Source organism: Kryptolebias marmoratus, linkage group LG1, assembly GCF_001649575.2.
Source record: "Kryptolebias marmoratus isolate JLee-2015 linkage group LG1, ASM164957v2, whole genome shotgun sequence".
In the NCBI taxonomy this organism is placed as follows: domain Eukaryota; kingdom Metazoa; phylum Chordata; class Actinopteri; order Cyprinodontiformes; family Rivulidae; genus Kryptolebias; species Kryptolebias marmoratus.
The window spans coordinates 28,553,486-28,568,244 of record NC_051430.1 but is presented as its reverse complement, the minus strand read 5'-3'; the positions used below and the strand labels follow the sequence as shown (position 1 = coordinate 28,568,244).

The window sequence follows — 14,759 nt, the reverse complement described above, 5'->3', positions numbered from 1 at the left end:
TATATAGCCTCTCCACCTTTGCTTTAGGTCACAACATGGAAGCTGCCATTAAAAGCTGATAAATACCTTGCTTGTCACCAGTCAGGACCCAGATTTTGATGTCAGCTTTGGACAGCTCCTCGATGGTCTGAGGAACTCCGTCCTGTAACTTGTCTTCTATGGCTGTAGCTCCGAGCAGCTGCAAGCCAAAAAAAAAAAAAAAAACTCCAGTTACATTTCTTTATTTTCTGAGCTTCACTCAGAACGTCTTCCTCTTTGGTTTCCTACCAGCAGGTCCTTCTCTATCTCCTCGTACAGCTCGTCCAGTTTGCTCTCCCTGTCGTCCAGCGCGGTGCTCGCCTCATGGTGGCGCTGTTTCCACTGGCTGAAATACTCCTCGTCCAAATCCTTGTAGGCAAGAGCGAGAGTTCGGAGGCCCTCGCCTGCAAATTCCTGCAGATCAGCATGCACAGACTTACACAGCTGAACACTACACACACACACACACACTCTCTGATGATGGTATTACAGATATAAACACAATAAAACTCATGTGCCCTGCTGTGTAAATTATGAGCTCCAGGCAATAAAACACATGACATGAGATAATTCTGCAAAGAGCCTTCACAAGGAGGAGAGGAAACACAGAAGAATCCACAATCTGTCCTAAAATTAAGACAAAACTGGTGGAATTCACCAGTTATTTCCATCATAATGTGCTCTTTCTAATTCTAAACAAGAACATTGAAGTTTATTTTGAGCCAAACTAAGACAAACAATCTTGCTACAAACACAATGAATCTTTGTTGTTCTTGTACATGCTGTTAACATGTCTGTTAGCAAAATATCTCTTGAAAAGCTGGATTGATTTTAACGAAACTCTCAGAAAGTAACCTTTGGGTGTACATCTACTACCACTACTAAGTTTTGGAGTCAATCCCGTTCAAGATGCAAAAGCAGAAAAACAGCTTGGGAAAAGTTTAAATAAACGGTAAAAAGATAAGGATATCTCTCTGGTTTGTAACAGAATCGCACAGATGCAGACTCGACTGACGTTTAGGTGTTCTGTTGTGACGTCCATCAGTTTGCTGCAGGACTGGTGAAGCCTCTCATAGATGATCGTGTCGGCGCCTTTGCAGTACAGAGACAGCTTCCCCTCCGGACTGCGAACTGTTTACACAAACATGAGCGCCATCATACATCTGGGTTTCATTTCGCACGCGAGGATCCAGATATTAAACACACAGGATGGGTTTTTTACGAGAACCAAGCCTAAATCAGAACCATCTGCAGGATCTAAACTGTCTGCTCCACAGAGATGTTTACCGATGACCGACATCCTTTTGCGAACGTTGTTAAAATCCAGGATTGCCAGAAGTTCGTAGCTGCGCTGCTTTCCCATTTCCACGATGGAGATGCTGTCCGGTGTTCGCGAGCGGAAGACGAACCCAAAGTTTCTGGCTGCTGTCACCAGAGCTCCTTCATCTGGTGACTGGGCCTGGTAGAAGAGCTCACCTGGAGGAGGAAAACAGGAGGCGCTGCAGCTTTGGGACAACAAAAACTGGTGAAACATTCCCATTGTTTGGACGTGTTTCAGTCCCACATCCTCACCTTCCTTCTTCTCCCCGGCCATGACGGTGTGGCAGAGCGCCAGCAGCCTGAAGAAGGCGTGGACCTCCGGGTTCTCCAGCTTCACCGCCTCCACCAGGGAGTGGTCGTAAAACACAAAACGGGGGTCAGCCAGCGGGTTGAAAGAGAAGTCCACCGAGTCTTTTTGCTGCAGGGCAAGGCGGAGAAAAAAAAGAAAACGGATAAAAATGGACATAAAGAAGCGGCGTTCGTTGTTTCACAAATCTCCAAAGTTTCAACAAAAATGTGCTCTGAGCCGAAACACATGTGGAGCAGAGTTCCCACAGCCCTGCAGGTTTCTAATTCAGTAATAATCTGAACACTGAGTCAGAAATCACCCTCTTGTTTTCTGTTTTATCTTTCTTTGTTCATACATTTCTTGCATTTTAAATACGTCTGCAGACTTTGTCCTGCTTCATCCGTTCATATATCAAACAGCTCATCCAAGAGATAACTTGTAACAAATATCTTTCTATGAACTATGATGTCAGCTGAAAGTCCGACAGACAGAGTCGTTATTTAAACACGAGGATTTGACTTTTATCAACTCACCTCGGAGATTTCAAGTCTCTGTCCTGTGTAGTCGTACACATCTCCTGCAGAGACAAATAAGAATAAAAACACACATTTTCTCTGGAATACCAAAACTTGAACACTCATTAAATGGGAATAAAGCTAAAACCTTAATAAAATGATTGTTTTGTTTGATTTTACCGTATGATTTGCCGTTGATGGAGCACTTGTTGAAGATCATGATGTTCTGGGTGAGAGTTCCCGTTTTGTCGCTGAAGATGTACTTGATCTGTCCGAGTTCCTCGTTCAGCGTGGTGGTTCGAGCCTCTGCCGGCGTGTCGCTGTGAGAATGATACATCTTCCTGTCCCAGTCGATGTAGAAACTGTTCCCAAGACGAATGATCTCCACACTGACAAATCAACACACGTTTTTTATTTATTTATTTATTTTTACCTTTATATTGATTTAAAAACTCGACTGGATATTACCTAACGTAAAGAGAGATGGGAACCACAGTGTTGAGGATGATGACGTAGGACCAGAAGGTGAGGAAGGCAGAGAAACCAGCGTTGTTTCCATCCTCCCTCGGCAGGAAGACGGTGAAGTTTGAGCCCTTGTTTATCTCCCAGATGTAGTTTCCTATCGCCAGGATCGTGCACATGCAGACGAGAAAACCAAAGATCTGCAGGGAGACCACAAAGATGACTGATTTTACTGCTCAGTGTCGAGGTGTGGTTGACAACTGCACTGTTTGTTTTCTTCTTTTAGTTTTATAGATTATTAGCAGTCATGAATTTGCAGAATTGTAATTCTATTGATCATCCAAGTTCATCTGATGGCAAACACTAATTTTCTTTAAAAGCTTTGTGCAGTTTAATTCTTGAAACATTTTAAATTTACTGTATAGGACAGGGGTGTCCAACTCTGGTCCTGGAAGGCCACCATCCTGCATGTTTTCCTTGTTTCTCTGCTCCAACACACCTGATTTGAATCAATGGGTGATTAACAGGCTTCTGCAGAACACGAAGAGGTGATTTAACCTCTGAATCAGGTGTGTTGGAGCAGGGAAACAAGTAACACCTGCAGGATGGTGGCCTTCCAGGACCAGGATTGGCCACCCCTGGTACAGGATAAATGAAACAACCTAAGCACTCACACAGAGGACGAGGACGTTCATCAGTCGGTCTACACTGGTTCTCTTGAACGTGCTCTTCCCACAGTTTTGCATCAGTTTTGTTTCCTGACCTACAAAGATAAAAACGAGCGTAAAGAAGTAACGTTTCAGACGATTTCTGCCTGGATGGTTTGGACCGCGAGCCACGCCCCTGACCTGCGAACAGCACCAGCCCAAAGCACCACTCGGTGTTCCTCAGCGTGCAGCCTCGCAGCAGGATTTTCTCGTTGTCCAGCGCGTATTTCTGACCGGCGAAGGCCAGCGTTCCCGTGAAGCGGTCCAGGCGGTTGTTGGGGGGCTCACAACGCACCTCACCTTAACAGAAAGCATCACGTTTGAGGTTAGTACCAATAAACTGTAAAAGTTTCTGAATTTTTACGTTTTACGCTGCAGTCGCCACCGTCCTCCGATAAATAAATGCGGCAGAAAGGAGTTTTTTGTCACCTCTGTGATGGATTTATTGGCTAATCTTACCATTAAAGTCTGCCAGTTTTTCAATGTCGTCTCCCAGGTCTCCTGTCACCGGCAGGGCCTGTCTCACCTTCAGGTTCGTCTCTCTGAGGGACACGAGAGGACAAAACACAGAGAAGTGATGTGGGACAAAGGAGGAGGACAAAACGTTTACCACAATATGTACAAGTGTTTGGGTAACTGCAAGCGTGTAAGTCACAGGCAAATATTACTTAATGAGCATAACTTAATAACATTTTTAAGATCTAGAAAATACAGTCAGGTCTGTCTTTTCCTCTTAAAACAACCATAGAAAGAAAAAAACATGAATTTAATGCCTCTTCATGTGAACCAGCAGCGACTCTTTAAGAAGCTGAGGGCGTAAAAAAAGTCTAAAAAAACTGTGAAAAACTCCCATTTTCAAGGCTGGGGGTAAAAATCTGTGCGTAAAACTAAATATTTGCTTATTTTTTAATTTTTTTTATGTTTGAGCTTGTGAAGTTGTTTTAAATCTGCTCAGTTAATTTATATTTGTGTAGATTTCACTTTTACAGCTACTCAAAGTTGAGCTCAAGCTGTTAATATTTGTAAATTATGTAATACAGATTTGTGAATATTGTGCAGCTTCTTTTCTCTCCACAGAAAAGTGTAAAATTAGTCACAATTGTTTAGTTTTAAATGTAAAACTCCACTGACCCGTCCAGTTCGGCTGTTTCAATGTAGACGAGGTTGAGCGGTTCGCTGCTGGAGAGCAGCAGGAGGTCAGCCTGAAATCACAAATAAGTTTATTACACTTATTACAAACTGTGAAAATTTAATGCTCCAGACTTCCTTGGATTTGTTTTTTTATTTAGGTTTTAAGTTTAAGTAAAAGTTGACAGCGTAAAGAAACTTTTTTTTTTACCAGCAAATTTGTTCAATTAAAAACAGAAAAGCAGAAAATTCAAGTACAAGACCCTGAAGTACACTGAATTATTATCAATTAATTTAAAGTGGAAACCAATTCAGTGGTAAATACTAACTGGTTCTGAGAATTTAGTTTTGCTGGTAAATTTATAGGTTTTCTTTCTTTTGCAAGAGGTAAAAAAAACAACAAAATTTTAACAGTTTTAAGGTTTTTAACAAATGAAACGTTTAGCTTTCTTTTCAAATATAAATATGGAAAGCAACAAATGAGTTAATAAATGCTTTATTTCTATCATTACAAAGCATACAAAAATCATTATTGACATGTTCAAAAGACTTTAAAAAAATAAAATAAAAATTAACAAAACCTACATTTGGTTTTATAAAATGAAGCAACGTAACCAAAAATGAAGAAGCTGCTAAAATTAGTTGAAGAAATAGACACAATAAAAGCATCTTAACGAGTTTTTACTCACGGTGACAAACTGGTTGTTCTCCAGCTTGATGATGTCTCCGACCTGGACGTCCATCCATTTCTCGCTGCGCAGCCTGAGGACACACACCAGGACGGAGAATCTGAGCAGTGTGTGTGTGTGTGTGTGTGAGAATTTACTGGAAAGTAAAAGTCAGAGTTTTCCTGTTTCTTTAAACATGTTCAGGACAGAAACTATCTGAGGGAGTATAAATACGCTCTGACGCCGAAGGTCATCCTAATACAGTTTCCTGTATTCTCCCTGAGGGTATCTGTCTGAAAATAACCCCGGGACGTTTTTTAAACTTGGCTGGATTATACGGGGAGTAAAGTTCACAAAGTTTGATTCCGTAGTTTTGTTCAAACTTCAGTTTCGTCTGAAAGTTTTGGTTTCTGTGACTTGGCTGATCGCAGCTGTTAGGAGATTTGGAAAGTGTCCAAAGCTCTTAAACACTGCGTTTGTCTCATCTGAGTCCAACATGATCCGATTTAAAAGGGAACAACCCCAGAGGAGGATTGTGTTGTTATTTTGTGTTTCGTTTTTGTTTTATGAATCCTCTCTGTGTGACTGTGGAGAGCTGGGTCCCAGGGCCGTAGCTCCCACTGAGGACCCCGAGGTCCGGACCTCAGTATTTTTCTGCTGTGTTTATTATAAAAAAATGAATCAAAACAAGGCTTTTGAACGGCGTGATTCTCTGCGTAGCTCCACCAGTTTACTGTAGGAGGCGCTGCAACTGTGTGCAGCTGCAGCCAAACTCAATGTCTACGAAGAAGAGCGCAGCTTTGCTACCTTACTGCTAAACTAAAGACCAGAAGAAGAAGAGCGCCACTTACGGTGAAACACAACCGAGGGAACTTGCTGAAAATATTCTCCTTCGATTCCACAAAGCTGAAGTTGGTTTCCGATTTGAAAAAAGGCTAAAGGGCGATTCCACCTAATTTTTCACTCCCTTCAGCATCTTTAATCTCCTCTAGTTAAAAAACTACAACACCTAGACACTTCAAACCTGGAGCAGATTATTCTGCACTGATTGCAGAACATTTAAAACCAAGTGTGTGATCTGTGAAACCTTCATCTGATTTGTGAAACCTCAATAAAGGGCGACTTCAACACTTTTTTTTTTGCATCCGGACCACACTAGAACTGGTCCAGCTCTAAAACTACAACACCTCACTGGTATTTGATAAAAAGGTGAAATCTATGCTAAAATCTTGTGTTTTGAATCAACATTCATATAAACTAATTCATGTCATTTCAGTGAGTCATCATGGTTGTGCCCTGAGTCCTCTGTTGCTTCAGATGAGGCTGATCCCCATGGATTTACAAATACATGTCATATATACTTTGAAGTCACTTGTTTTAAATAAATGCTTCTATTTTAATGAAGTTTTGGTCTTCATTGTAACTGATGTGCAGGGGGATAATGAGTGGTTGACCTCAGGATTTGTTAAAGTCTGGCTACGGCCCTGCTGGGTCCCATTTCATCCTGCGAACCTTTTTAGAGATAAAAGATAAAACAGCACGCCCTGAGGGGAATAACTTACGGGGTGCTCAAGCAGCCGAATTGAGCGCTCCTTATATTTTTAGTCCGAGCTGACATCATATCAACAGGAAGTGAACGTCTCCTCCCTTTGTCCTTCAGCTGCTTCCCTTAAAGCACCGAGCTGAGGAACAACAGAGAGACGTCCAGGAGGACAGAAGGGAGAACGCATGCACGTAAACCTCACTTTCCGACAGGCTGACGGTTTATAAAAATGTCCCTTCTTTTCTTCTTTCGTCGTCACTTTGAACAGAGACGACGTTAACTGACAAAACTCTGGAAATATGAGAGAATTTCTATCAAACAGGGTGCTAATGTTTTTGGACTTGACATTTCCAATTATTTTGCTCAAATAAAAGAAAATTAGATGAATATTGCCATATTAAGGACACAATTTCTCCTAACCTCAGCCCTTTTATTTGTTACTCATGAGTTTATAATCATTGTTAATACACCCAGAATCTGTCCCTGACATGAGTATTTTACTCACTGCAACTGAGCGACTAATACAAACTGTTTAATCATTTTGTTTAAAGATAAAGTCACCGGACATTCTTTGACCTGATTGTATAATTTTAGCTCATTTTTATTTTATTATTCGCTGCGTCTAACTCTCTTCAGGAGGCAGCTGGACGACAGAGAGAGCAGCCTTTGCTTTATATCCTGTTAACTTTATATCTGCTAATTCAAATACGGGACAAACGCTTCATTTGGACATGTGACGAGCATATAAACTTATTAGAGCTCAAACAAGTAAGGTTTTATAAATTTAAGGACGTGTTTTAGGTTTCTTTTTGATTTTAAAGAGAGAAAACACGTAGAGAAGGTACTCACTGCAAATAAAAAAAGGTTATCTTGAGCTATAATCACATGGTGCAGTTTAACAGAGAATGCAGGTCCACACTCAACGTAAACAATGTACATTTAACTAATCTGAACAGTAAAAAACAAATTAAAAGGATGTGAAATCTTCAAATTGTAAACACACAGCACTAGAAAAGAATCGTTTTTTGATGCACAGAAGATGAACAAAATAAAATGATATATAAAAAAGTATATAATAAACTTACTTCCTGTTAATAAGTACTTGGACTTTTCGGTTGTTTACTCGTTTGTCGCTCCTGTGGCGATTCTAGAGCAAAAGAAAGAAAGAAAAAGACGAGAGTAAGTCTGAAAAAATGTCATTCCTTCTTTATTCCTTTTAATATTTTACCCAAACATCCCATTACATGTGCCAGGATTTGATTTGTTTTTGTCTTGGGTTTATTGTTTTCATGTTTTGTTGTTCTGCTCCCTGTGTTCCTTGTGTTATCTCACTCTCTCTCAGTACTTCTGTCAACCTGCCTCACCTCCACACCTGTCCCTCGTTAAGAATCAGTCACCTGTTTCCACTGACTCGTCACCCTCAGTCTTTAAAACCGGGTCATTTTCCACACTAAGTTACTGGTTCTGTCACTTCCATGTGCTGTCTGGTTTTTCCTTGTGTTCTTGCGATCTTGGTTTTCTAAGTTTTCGTTGTTCAGTTTCAGTTGCTGCCTCGTCAGCCTATCGTTTAAGTTATTTTGCTAATAAATAAGTTTTCTTTTTTAAAAACTGAGTCTGCGCTCTGCGTACCTGTCCTTCCACCCTGACAACATGTTTCTCTTGCTTTTTTTTACAGTGCATGAGAGAAAACACGTTGCTGTTAAATAAAAACGGGAAGAAATGATCTAACGAGTCACTTCTTCTTTTTCAAACCTCGGATGACCGAGAGCTTTCATGTTTGTCTCTTCTTGTCTGGTTTGTGGACATTATTTATTCCTGTAACTGAGACAATTATTTCTGATGGGTGATTTCTCTTTTTCAACTTCTTTTAATTTTTACATTCAACGTTTTCTGAACTAACCTCTCATTGTGTTCATCAGTGACGCTGATCTCTTCATCCTTAATGTTATCATATTAGTATTTATTCTTCACTAATTGGCTTTTTATAATGTACGTGAATGTTTTTGTACAGTGCCCTGAAATGACTTTGGTTGTGATTTTATGTTTATTTTATGTTATATGAATGTTATATAAATAAACTGAATAAATTAACAGTTAGATTATTAAGGTTGCTGTTAAAGTTCACCATCTTGTATTAAACTTGTTTGTGTTTTCTGTTTTCTTTTGAAATGCTTATTTCCAGGTAAGTGGTAGGGTGCTTTCCAAAAGACTAATTTATGCAGTTTCCAACAGAGTCAATCAGTTTTCTGAAAGGGACTTTCTGAAATCATCATTTCATGAAAGGAATGCATATCGCCCATCACCTGGCATGTATTTTATTTAATTTATCATCTCACAGGCCAGATAAAAGTTCAATAATTCAATTTGACAGATGTTCTTTAATGGCTTCAATTTGATCAAAATTAAAACAAAAATCTACAAATCAATGTTGGGGGAAAAAAAAGTTATTTTATAAACTCTGTGGGGGAACATTTCCAGTGAAAGGCTGTCGCATTTCTGCAGCTCAGTCAGATGTAAAAGTTTCCCAACTCAAGCGACGGTTTCACTAACTTTTGTTTCGTCATCTCCTGCATGATCAGTCTGGAGTATCCTGAGTGTCTGTCTCCAAAGAACGACTCACGACTTCACTAAGACAAGGCTGATTGTTCGCGTTGGTTAATAATAAAAAAGAAGAAGATTCCTGTTCCTCCTCCTTGAGTTAATCTTTATCCCATTGCATCGTTTATTTCCTGCAAATGATTTGGGCTTTAATGAGATGAATTAAAAAGAAAACTGTTCAAAAAAAAGAATTTCACTTCCTGATGAGCTCATGCTTAGGTCAGTTGCGTTATAGGTGTTGGCCACGAAGGACGGGAACTTATTTCTTAATCAGACAGAACTCCCGAATGACATAATCTGAGACGTAAAGGAGAACTAAAGCTCAGCCGCAGGGAATAAAGAAATCCCACAACTAATTTTCATTTTTTTCAAAAACGTCCTTAAAGTAATGTAAATAAAGACATCCAGGAAAGGCAACAAAAAGAAAATGCAGTGATCAGCATTTTTTAAGTTCAAAACTGTGAAAATAAACAAAAGCAATCATTGCAAAGGGCTCTAAAAGGAAAGAATGTGCAACAAAGCTGCTGAAAAGAGGAAAAATCAGTTTCCCCATGGAGTCAGTGAATATGAGATAACATAAAATAACATTTTCTGCCTTTTTGTTTAAAATCTTGTTGAATGAGTCGTTTGTTTTTTTTAAATCCAAAAGTTACAATCAGACTTGATGAAATGTCTTCCTGGTTTGATGCATCACACATGACGCTTCCTTATCGTTAATGTTTTTACTCAGAGATACTGGAAAACGATGACAGGCTTGGTCAAATATAGCTGACCCTGACGCAAACAACAGAAATAGTAAAGAATCAGTTAAATACGTCAGAAAAATAATTTGCTTCTAACACATTACTGGCAAAATATCTCATGAGCCTCTGCGCAGATTTTAATGAAAGCTTCAGGAAGTAATTAGTCAATCCCTCCAGGATTTCGCGGGCATTTTCTGTGATTGTTGCGGGCTAAAATGCCTGATTTTGCAGGGCATTTTCCTAAAAGTTGTGGGTTTTTTTTACTAAAATAAATAAACAACCATAACTTTTAATATATAAACCAAAAATACTTCCTAGTTTTGTAAGATAATTACCAACAAAAGGTGCTTTATTTAAGAACTTTGATAGCTTCTAAACTTACATTCATGAGCATTTCTGGATTGTCCCTGGTCTGCAGCTCTCCTCACATGTTTTGCAGACACAAAGTGTTTGTCGATGCGTTTATGTTCCATGGTTACACAGCTGGACGTGCAAAACAGCTTCCCCCCCACTCTCCTGCAGCTGGGGAGGAAACTGGTTTGCTGAAATCTTTTTTGGGCAAATGTGAAGCATTAGCGCACATTTTGGCTTCGGTCGCTGCTCCTGCACGCTCCCGGCATTCTGATGTTAACAGAAAGTGACGTCATGTGTCTTCTTCTGTGAGTTATTTGGGGTTATTTTGAATTTCACACTACACAAACCCACAAAGAAGAGACTAGACCGCAGAAACGGTGGCGAATCACTTTAGAAACAATAAATATTGGGTTAAAGTTGCGGTGTTTTGGACAAAGTTGCAAAAAGTTGTGATTTCCCGGGGTTTGCTTGATTTTACGTTAATAGTTGCGATCGCAACATCGCAAAATCCTGGAGGGTCTGATTAGTGCCTGTACGTCTACAACTGATGAACTTTTGGAGCCGACCCAATTCAAGATGGCTGCCACAGCCACCTTCGAAAACACAAAAATGGCTGTAACTCAGCCAGTTTTACAAATACTGAGCCCGAGTTCGGTGTGGCAGCACGCCAAACAGATCACATGAGATCGAGCATGATGTTATTTTCAAGATAAATTCTGGCCTGAGAGGCAGCGGGCAACATGCATCCCTTCAAGGCATGCTAGGCCTTTAATTATATAAAGTTTTGTCTGGTTTGTTTTTTTCCTGGATCCGTTTTGTGGTTCGTCTGTAACTCTTGCCTCCTGCTCTCCCCTCCACATCCAGACCACGCCTCCAAACTGAACTCACTCCTCGTTATTCAAAAGGACAAACAAAGTGAAACGTGCGTTTTCAGATCATCTTACGAGGTCATCGGTGGCGTCCTTGGCGGCGGTGACCGTCAGCACGAAGATGAGAGGCACGACGGTGGTGAACCAGGACAGGGAGGAGATCTGAGGAATCACCTGAACGGCACAAACACTCCTTTCAGTTTAAACGTGTTAAAGCACGCGTGGACTGCAAGACATCGCAGGTGAAGACGAAATTTCACGAGTCAAACAAAGAAATCTATGATCCTGTGCAAAAAAAGACAGTGAAGGCATGAAGTGAACCAACCCCGATGAACATTTAGTGAAGTATACGAACGTAAAATCTGTGCTTTGAACAGAAAATAGAAAGCTGTGACTTATTCTTGTGAAAACTTTATTAGATCATTTAAACCGCATAATATTTAATCCTTTAACCTATCAGCTTGATGTGTTTAAAAGGAAACATCCAGTGGTTGATAATTAAACACTAGAAGGAACTGGTTAGTATTAATGTGAATCTAAACTCTTCTCCTCATTCAGAAACCGAAGCTTCTGTTCCTTTTCTTTCTATCTGTAGATCAGCTCTTCTCGACGACCTCTGAAGTACAAAATGACTGTTTTGCACTCGATGAGGTAATTTCCTGTACTGGATCGAACGCTTCCTCAATTTTCTGCGCGCTCGAGGCTTCCTTTTCCTGTTTGGTTCGCACACGGCCCTGGTGTGAGAAACGCAGACGTGTTGTTTGAAAAATGACGGAACAAAGCTTGAAAACGGTTTCATTTCAGTTTAATCTGAAGGTGCTCTGCTAGGTTTCAGCAGTCAAGATCAAGAAAATACTAATTTCTTGCTCAAAATAAAATAAAATCCATTTTTAATTTCTGCAAAAGATGTTGTTAAAAGATCAAAATAATGAGATTTTATGTTTTTCTTTTGGTTAAACGCGATCATGAAACACTCCAGTGACCCGTTTCTTTGATTTTAAACATTAATGACCTGGTTTTAGAGTTTTTGTGGGGTGATTGTCAGGGGGGGTGTTACCTCAGAAGGAGGCGGGGCCAGATGTGGCAGACCGCACACCGAGGTTTAGAGAAGAAGCAAGTTTTGGTAACAAAAATACATTTTTTTTTTTTTAATTTTTGGTCTGGAATGATGCTGTCAGGAACTCACGCAGTCTGCAAGGAGTTTCCCACCCGGACAGCTAGAAGTGGCCGGCGCCGGTCCGACTGGCGGATAATTTCTTTTGATTTATATTAGCTTCAAAAATCCTCATTACGCTCGAGGAGGTTGTTCAGACCTGTTGTTTAAAACGTTTTTTAGCTAACTGATTGCACTCGGGCTTCGGTTTTCCTCCCACAGACCAAAAACATGCATGTTCGGTAAAAGGTAACTCTAGTTACTCTAGAGCAGGGGTGTCCGATCCTGGTCCTGGAGAGCCACTATCCTGCAGGTTTTAGGTGTTTCCCTAATTTGACACACCTGATTTGAGTGACTGAGTGATTAACAGGCTTCTGCAAAGCTTAAAGACCTGCTGAAGAGCAGGTAAACATTTAAAACATGCATGTTAGGTAAAAGGTAACTTTAAAAGGACCCTGGGTGAGAGCGAGAGTGTGATTGGTTGTCTCGTTTGTCTCTGTGTGGACCTGCGATGCAAGTGGTACCCCACTTCTAGCAAATTTTCCACTGGAGATAGCCACCAGCTTCCTCGCGACTCAGAAAAGAAAAAGATGGTATAAAAACGCATTTGGTCGGCACAAAATACAGCTCTGTGCGCCCTGAGAAAAGGGACATCTTTTATCCACATACGTCCGATAGTCTGAACACAATCTGTCTTGAGCCGAGCCGTTGGACCTCATACTGACATCCAGCAGAAAATGTAGAAATAAATAAATAAATAAATAAATAAATATTGATCCTTGGGGAAATTCTGAAGATATAGGTATTTCAGCTAAATGTTTTATTGAACTGTTTATCAGACTCCTTTTCAATAAAAAGGTCAGTTTTGTTGGGATTATATTCATCAACGTGGGTTTTTTTCTGGTTTAATGTTTGTTCTGATTGTTTTTGGACCTGCTGTGGTCACAGTGTCCCACAGTGTGCCGTGTTAATCAGAGAACAACAATTTGAGCACTTTCACAAGTTAAAATCTTCAGTCTTTGCTCTGACACTGAGCTCTGAGACGTGTTTTTATTTCTCGTACGTCGCAGATGTTAGCTAATTAAGCTCGTGAAGGGATCCCTCAACATGGAAGCAGCTCCAATGGCTCTGATTAAAGTCGGTTTTCTAAAACAACACTTCCACTTGTATCAATCTTTGGGCATTTTTTTTCTGCCAGTTAAGAGTTGCGTTCACGTTCGGCTGCATCTCACCTGAAGCACCAGGAGAACAAGAAAGTAGGCGTTGGCGATCCTCTGAAACTGTTCGAACAGGTTGAGGGGCAGGAAGGTGAGGACGTTGTACTTGGAGGTCTTGATGGCATTCGTCTGGGAAAAAGTAAAGTAAAGGAGGAAGAAGAGGAGTGACAGAAAGATTAAACTGAACTCTACGTAGTCATTTCACTGAAACGTTTCAGCACCAGGTGGATCTTGTCAGGAGGCAGAAGGTTCTGCTGGCCCGTCGGACCTCAAGGATCTTATCCCAGGATCTGTTTAACTAACAGCACCACCCACGCACTGAACATTACCGCTCTGTCTGTAAAACTTTAAATACACAAGCAGGAAAATGAGTGTTTACACAGACTCGGAGCTGTATGGAAAATGCAAAAATATAATTAGAATGGAACGTTAGACTATAATCGCTCTTTTTCCCATTTTCTAACCATTAAGTTATTTATTTAGAGGGTAAAAAATTGTGTTAAAATTCTTCTAACAATAATTTAGGACTTTCAAAAAGGTTGTGTTGTTATTTTAATGCTCATTTGTTTTCTTTAAAGCCCCAACTATGTTCATGTTCATAGAACACATAATTAATAATTAGGTAATAAATTATTGTTTACGATCTTCTCCCATTTCACAGTGTTCCTTTCTCAATTGCAATCGTATTACCAGTGTTGCTTCCTTGATTGTCTCTAAGTAGTCTGTGGACTGTTTCACCAGTTTTCTGGTTGCCTTCTCTGAACACCATCGCCCTTCATATGTGCAGCATTTTTCCTCTAACAGAAACAGAAACTGCAGAGTTCACTCAGCAGCACTGTCTAACTCTGGCTGACATCCAGTCTCCTGATAACAACCAGACACAAACGACTCAGGACACACCTCCAAGGGACTTTTTTCTATGCTCGTAAGAAAACAAACAAACATAAAAATAATCAGTGTGGTGAATTGTTTGGTTTATCTTGGCTGCATCTGCTGCACATCCCCTCTTCTATTTTAAAAGCCAGATAAGGAGAACAGGACATCTGAACACATCACGATACTTACTGCGTATTTAAATGAGCGGTTGTACTCCCGGTCGTTGGCTCTTAGTTTCCTCTCCAGCTCTGATTTAAAAACACAAAAGAGCTATTGTTACTATTTTGGATGCATCGGTT

At 40.2% G+C, this 14,759-nt stretch overlaps 1 protein-coding gene across 2 annotated transcripts in view; it reads right to left on the bottom strand.

Moving 5' to 3' along the window:
- LOC108242814 (phospholipid-transporting ATPase ID) overlaps positions 1–14,759 on the bottom strand; it is a 35,236-nt gene that overhangs the window by 7,587 nt on the left and 12,890 nt on the right. For both annotated transcript variants that reach the window (XM_017427904.3, XM_017427903.3), the window contains 17 exons: positions 14,650–14,708; positions 13,600–13,713; positions 11,290–11,388; positions 7,736–7,797; positions 5,129–5,201; positions 4,443–4,513; positions 3,771–3,853; positions 3,453–3,611; positions 3,279–3,367; positions 2,611–2,804; positions 2,323–2,531; positions 2,161–2,204; positions 1,591–1,756; positions 1,306–1,494; positions 1,034–1,149; positions 268–432; positions 67–178 (listed from right to left, as the gene is read on the bottom strand). In XM_017427904.3, coding sequence (XP_017283393.1) covers positions 67–178; positions 268–432; positions 1,034–1,149; positions 1,306–1,494; positions 1,591–1,756; positions 2,161–2,204; positions 2,323–2,531; positions 2,611–2,804; positions 3,279–3,367; positions 3,453–3,611; positions 3,771–3,853; positions 4,443–4,513; positions 5,129–5,201; positions 7,736–7,797; positions 11,290–11,388; positions 13,600–13,713; positions 14,650–14,708 — 2,004 coding nt within the window. The remainder of the gene's footprint in view (positions 1–66; positions 179–267; positions 433–1,033; positions 1,150–1,305; positions 1,495–1,590; positions 1,757–2,160; positions 2,205–2,322; positions 2,532–2,610; positions 2,805–3,278; positions 3,368–3,452; positions 3,612–3,770; positions 3,854–4,442; positions 4,514–5,128; positions 5,202–7,735; positions 7,798–11,289; positions 11,389–13,599; positions 13,714–14,649; positions 14,709–14,759) is intronic.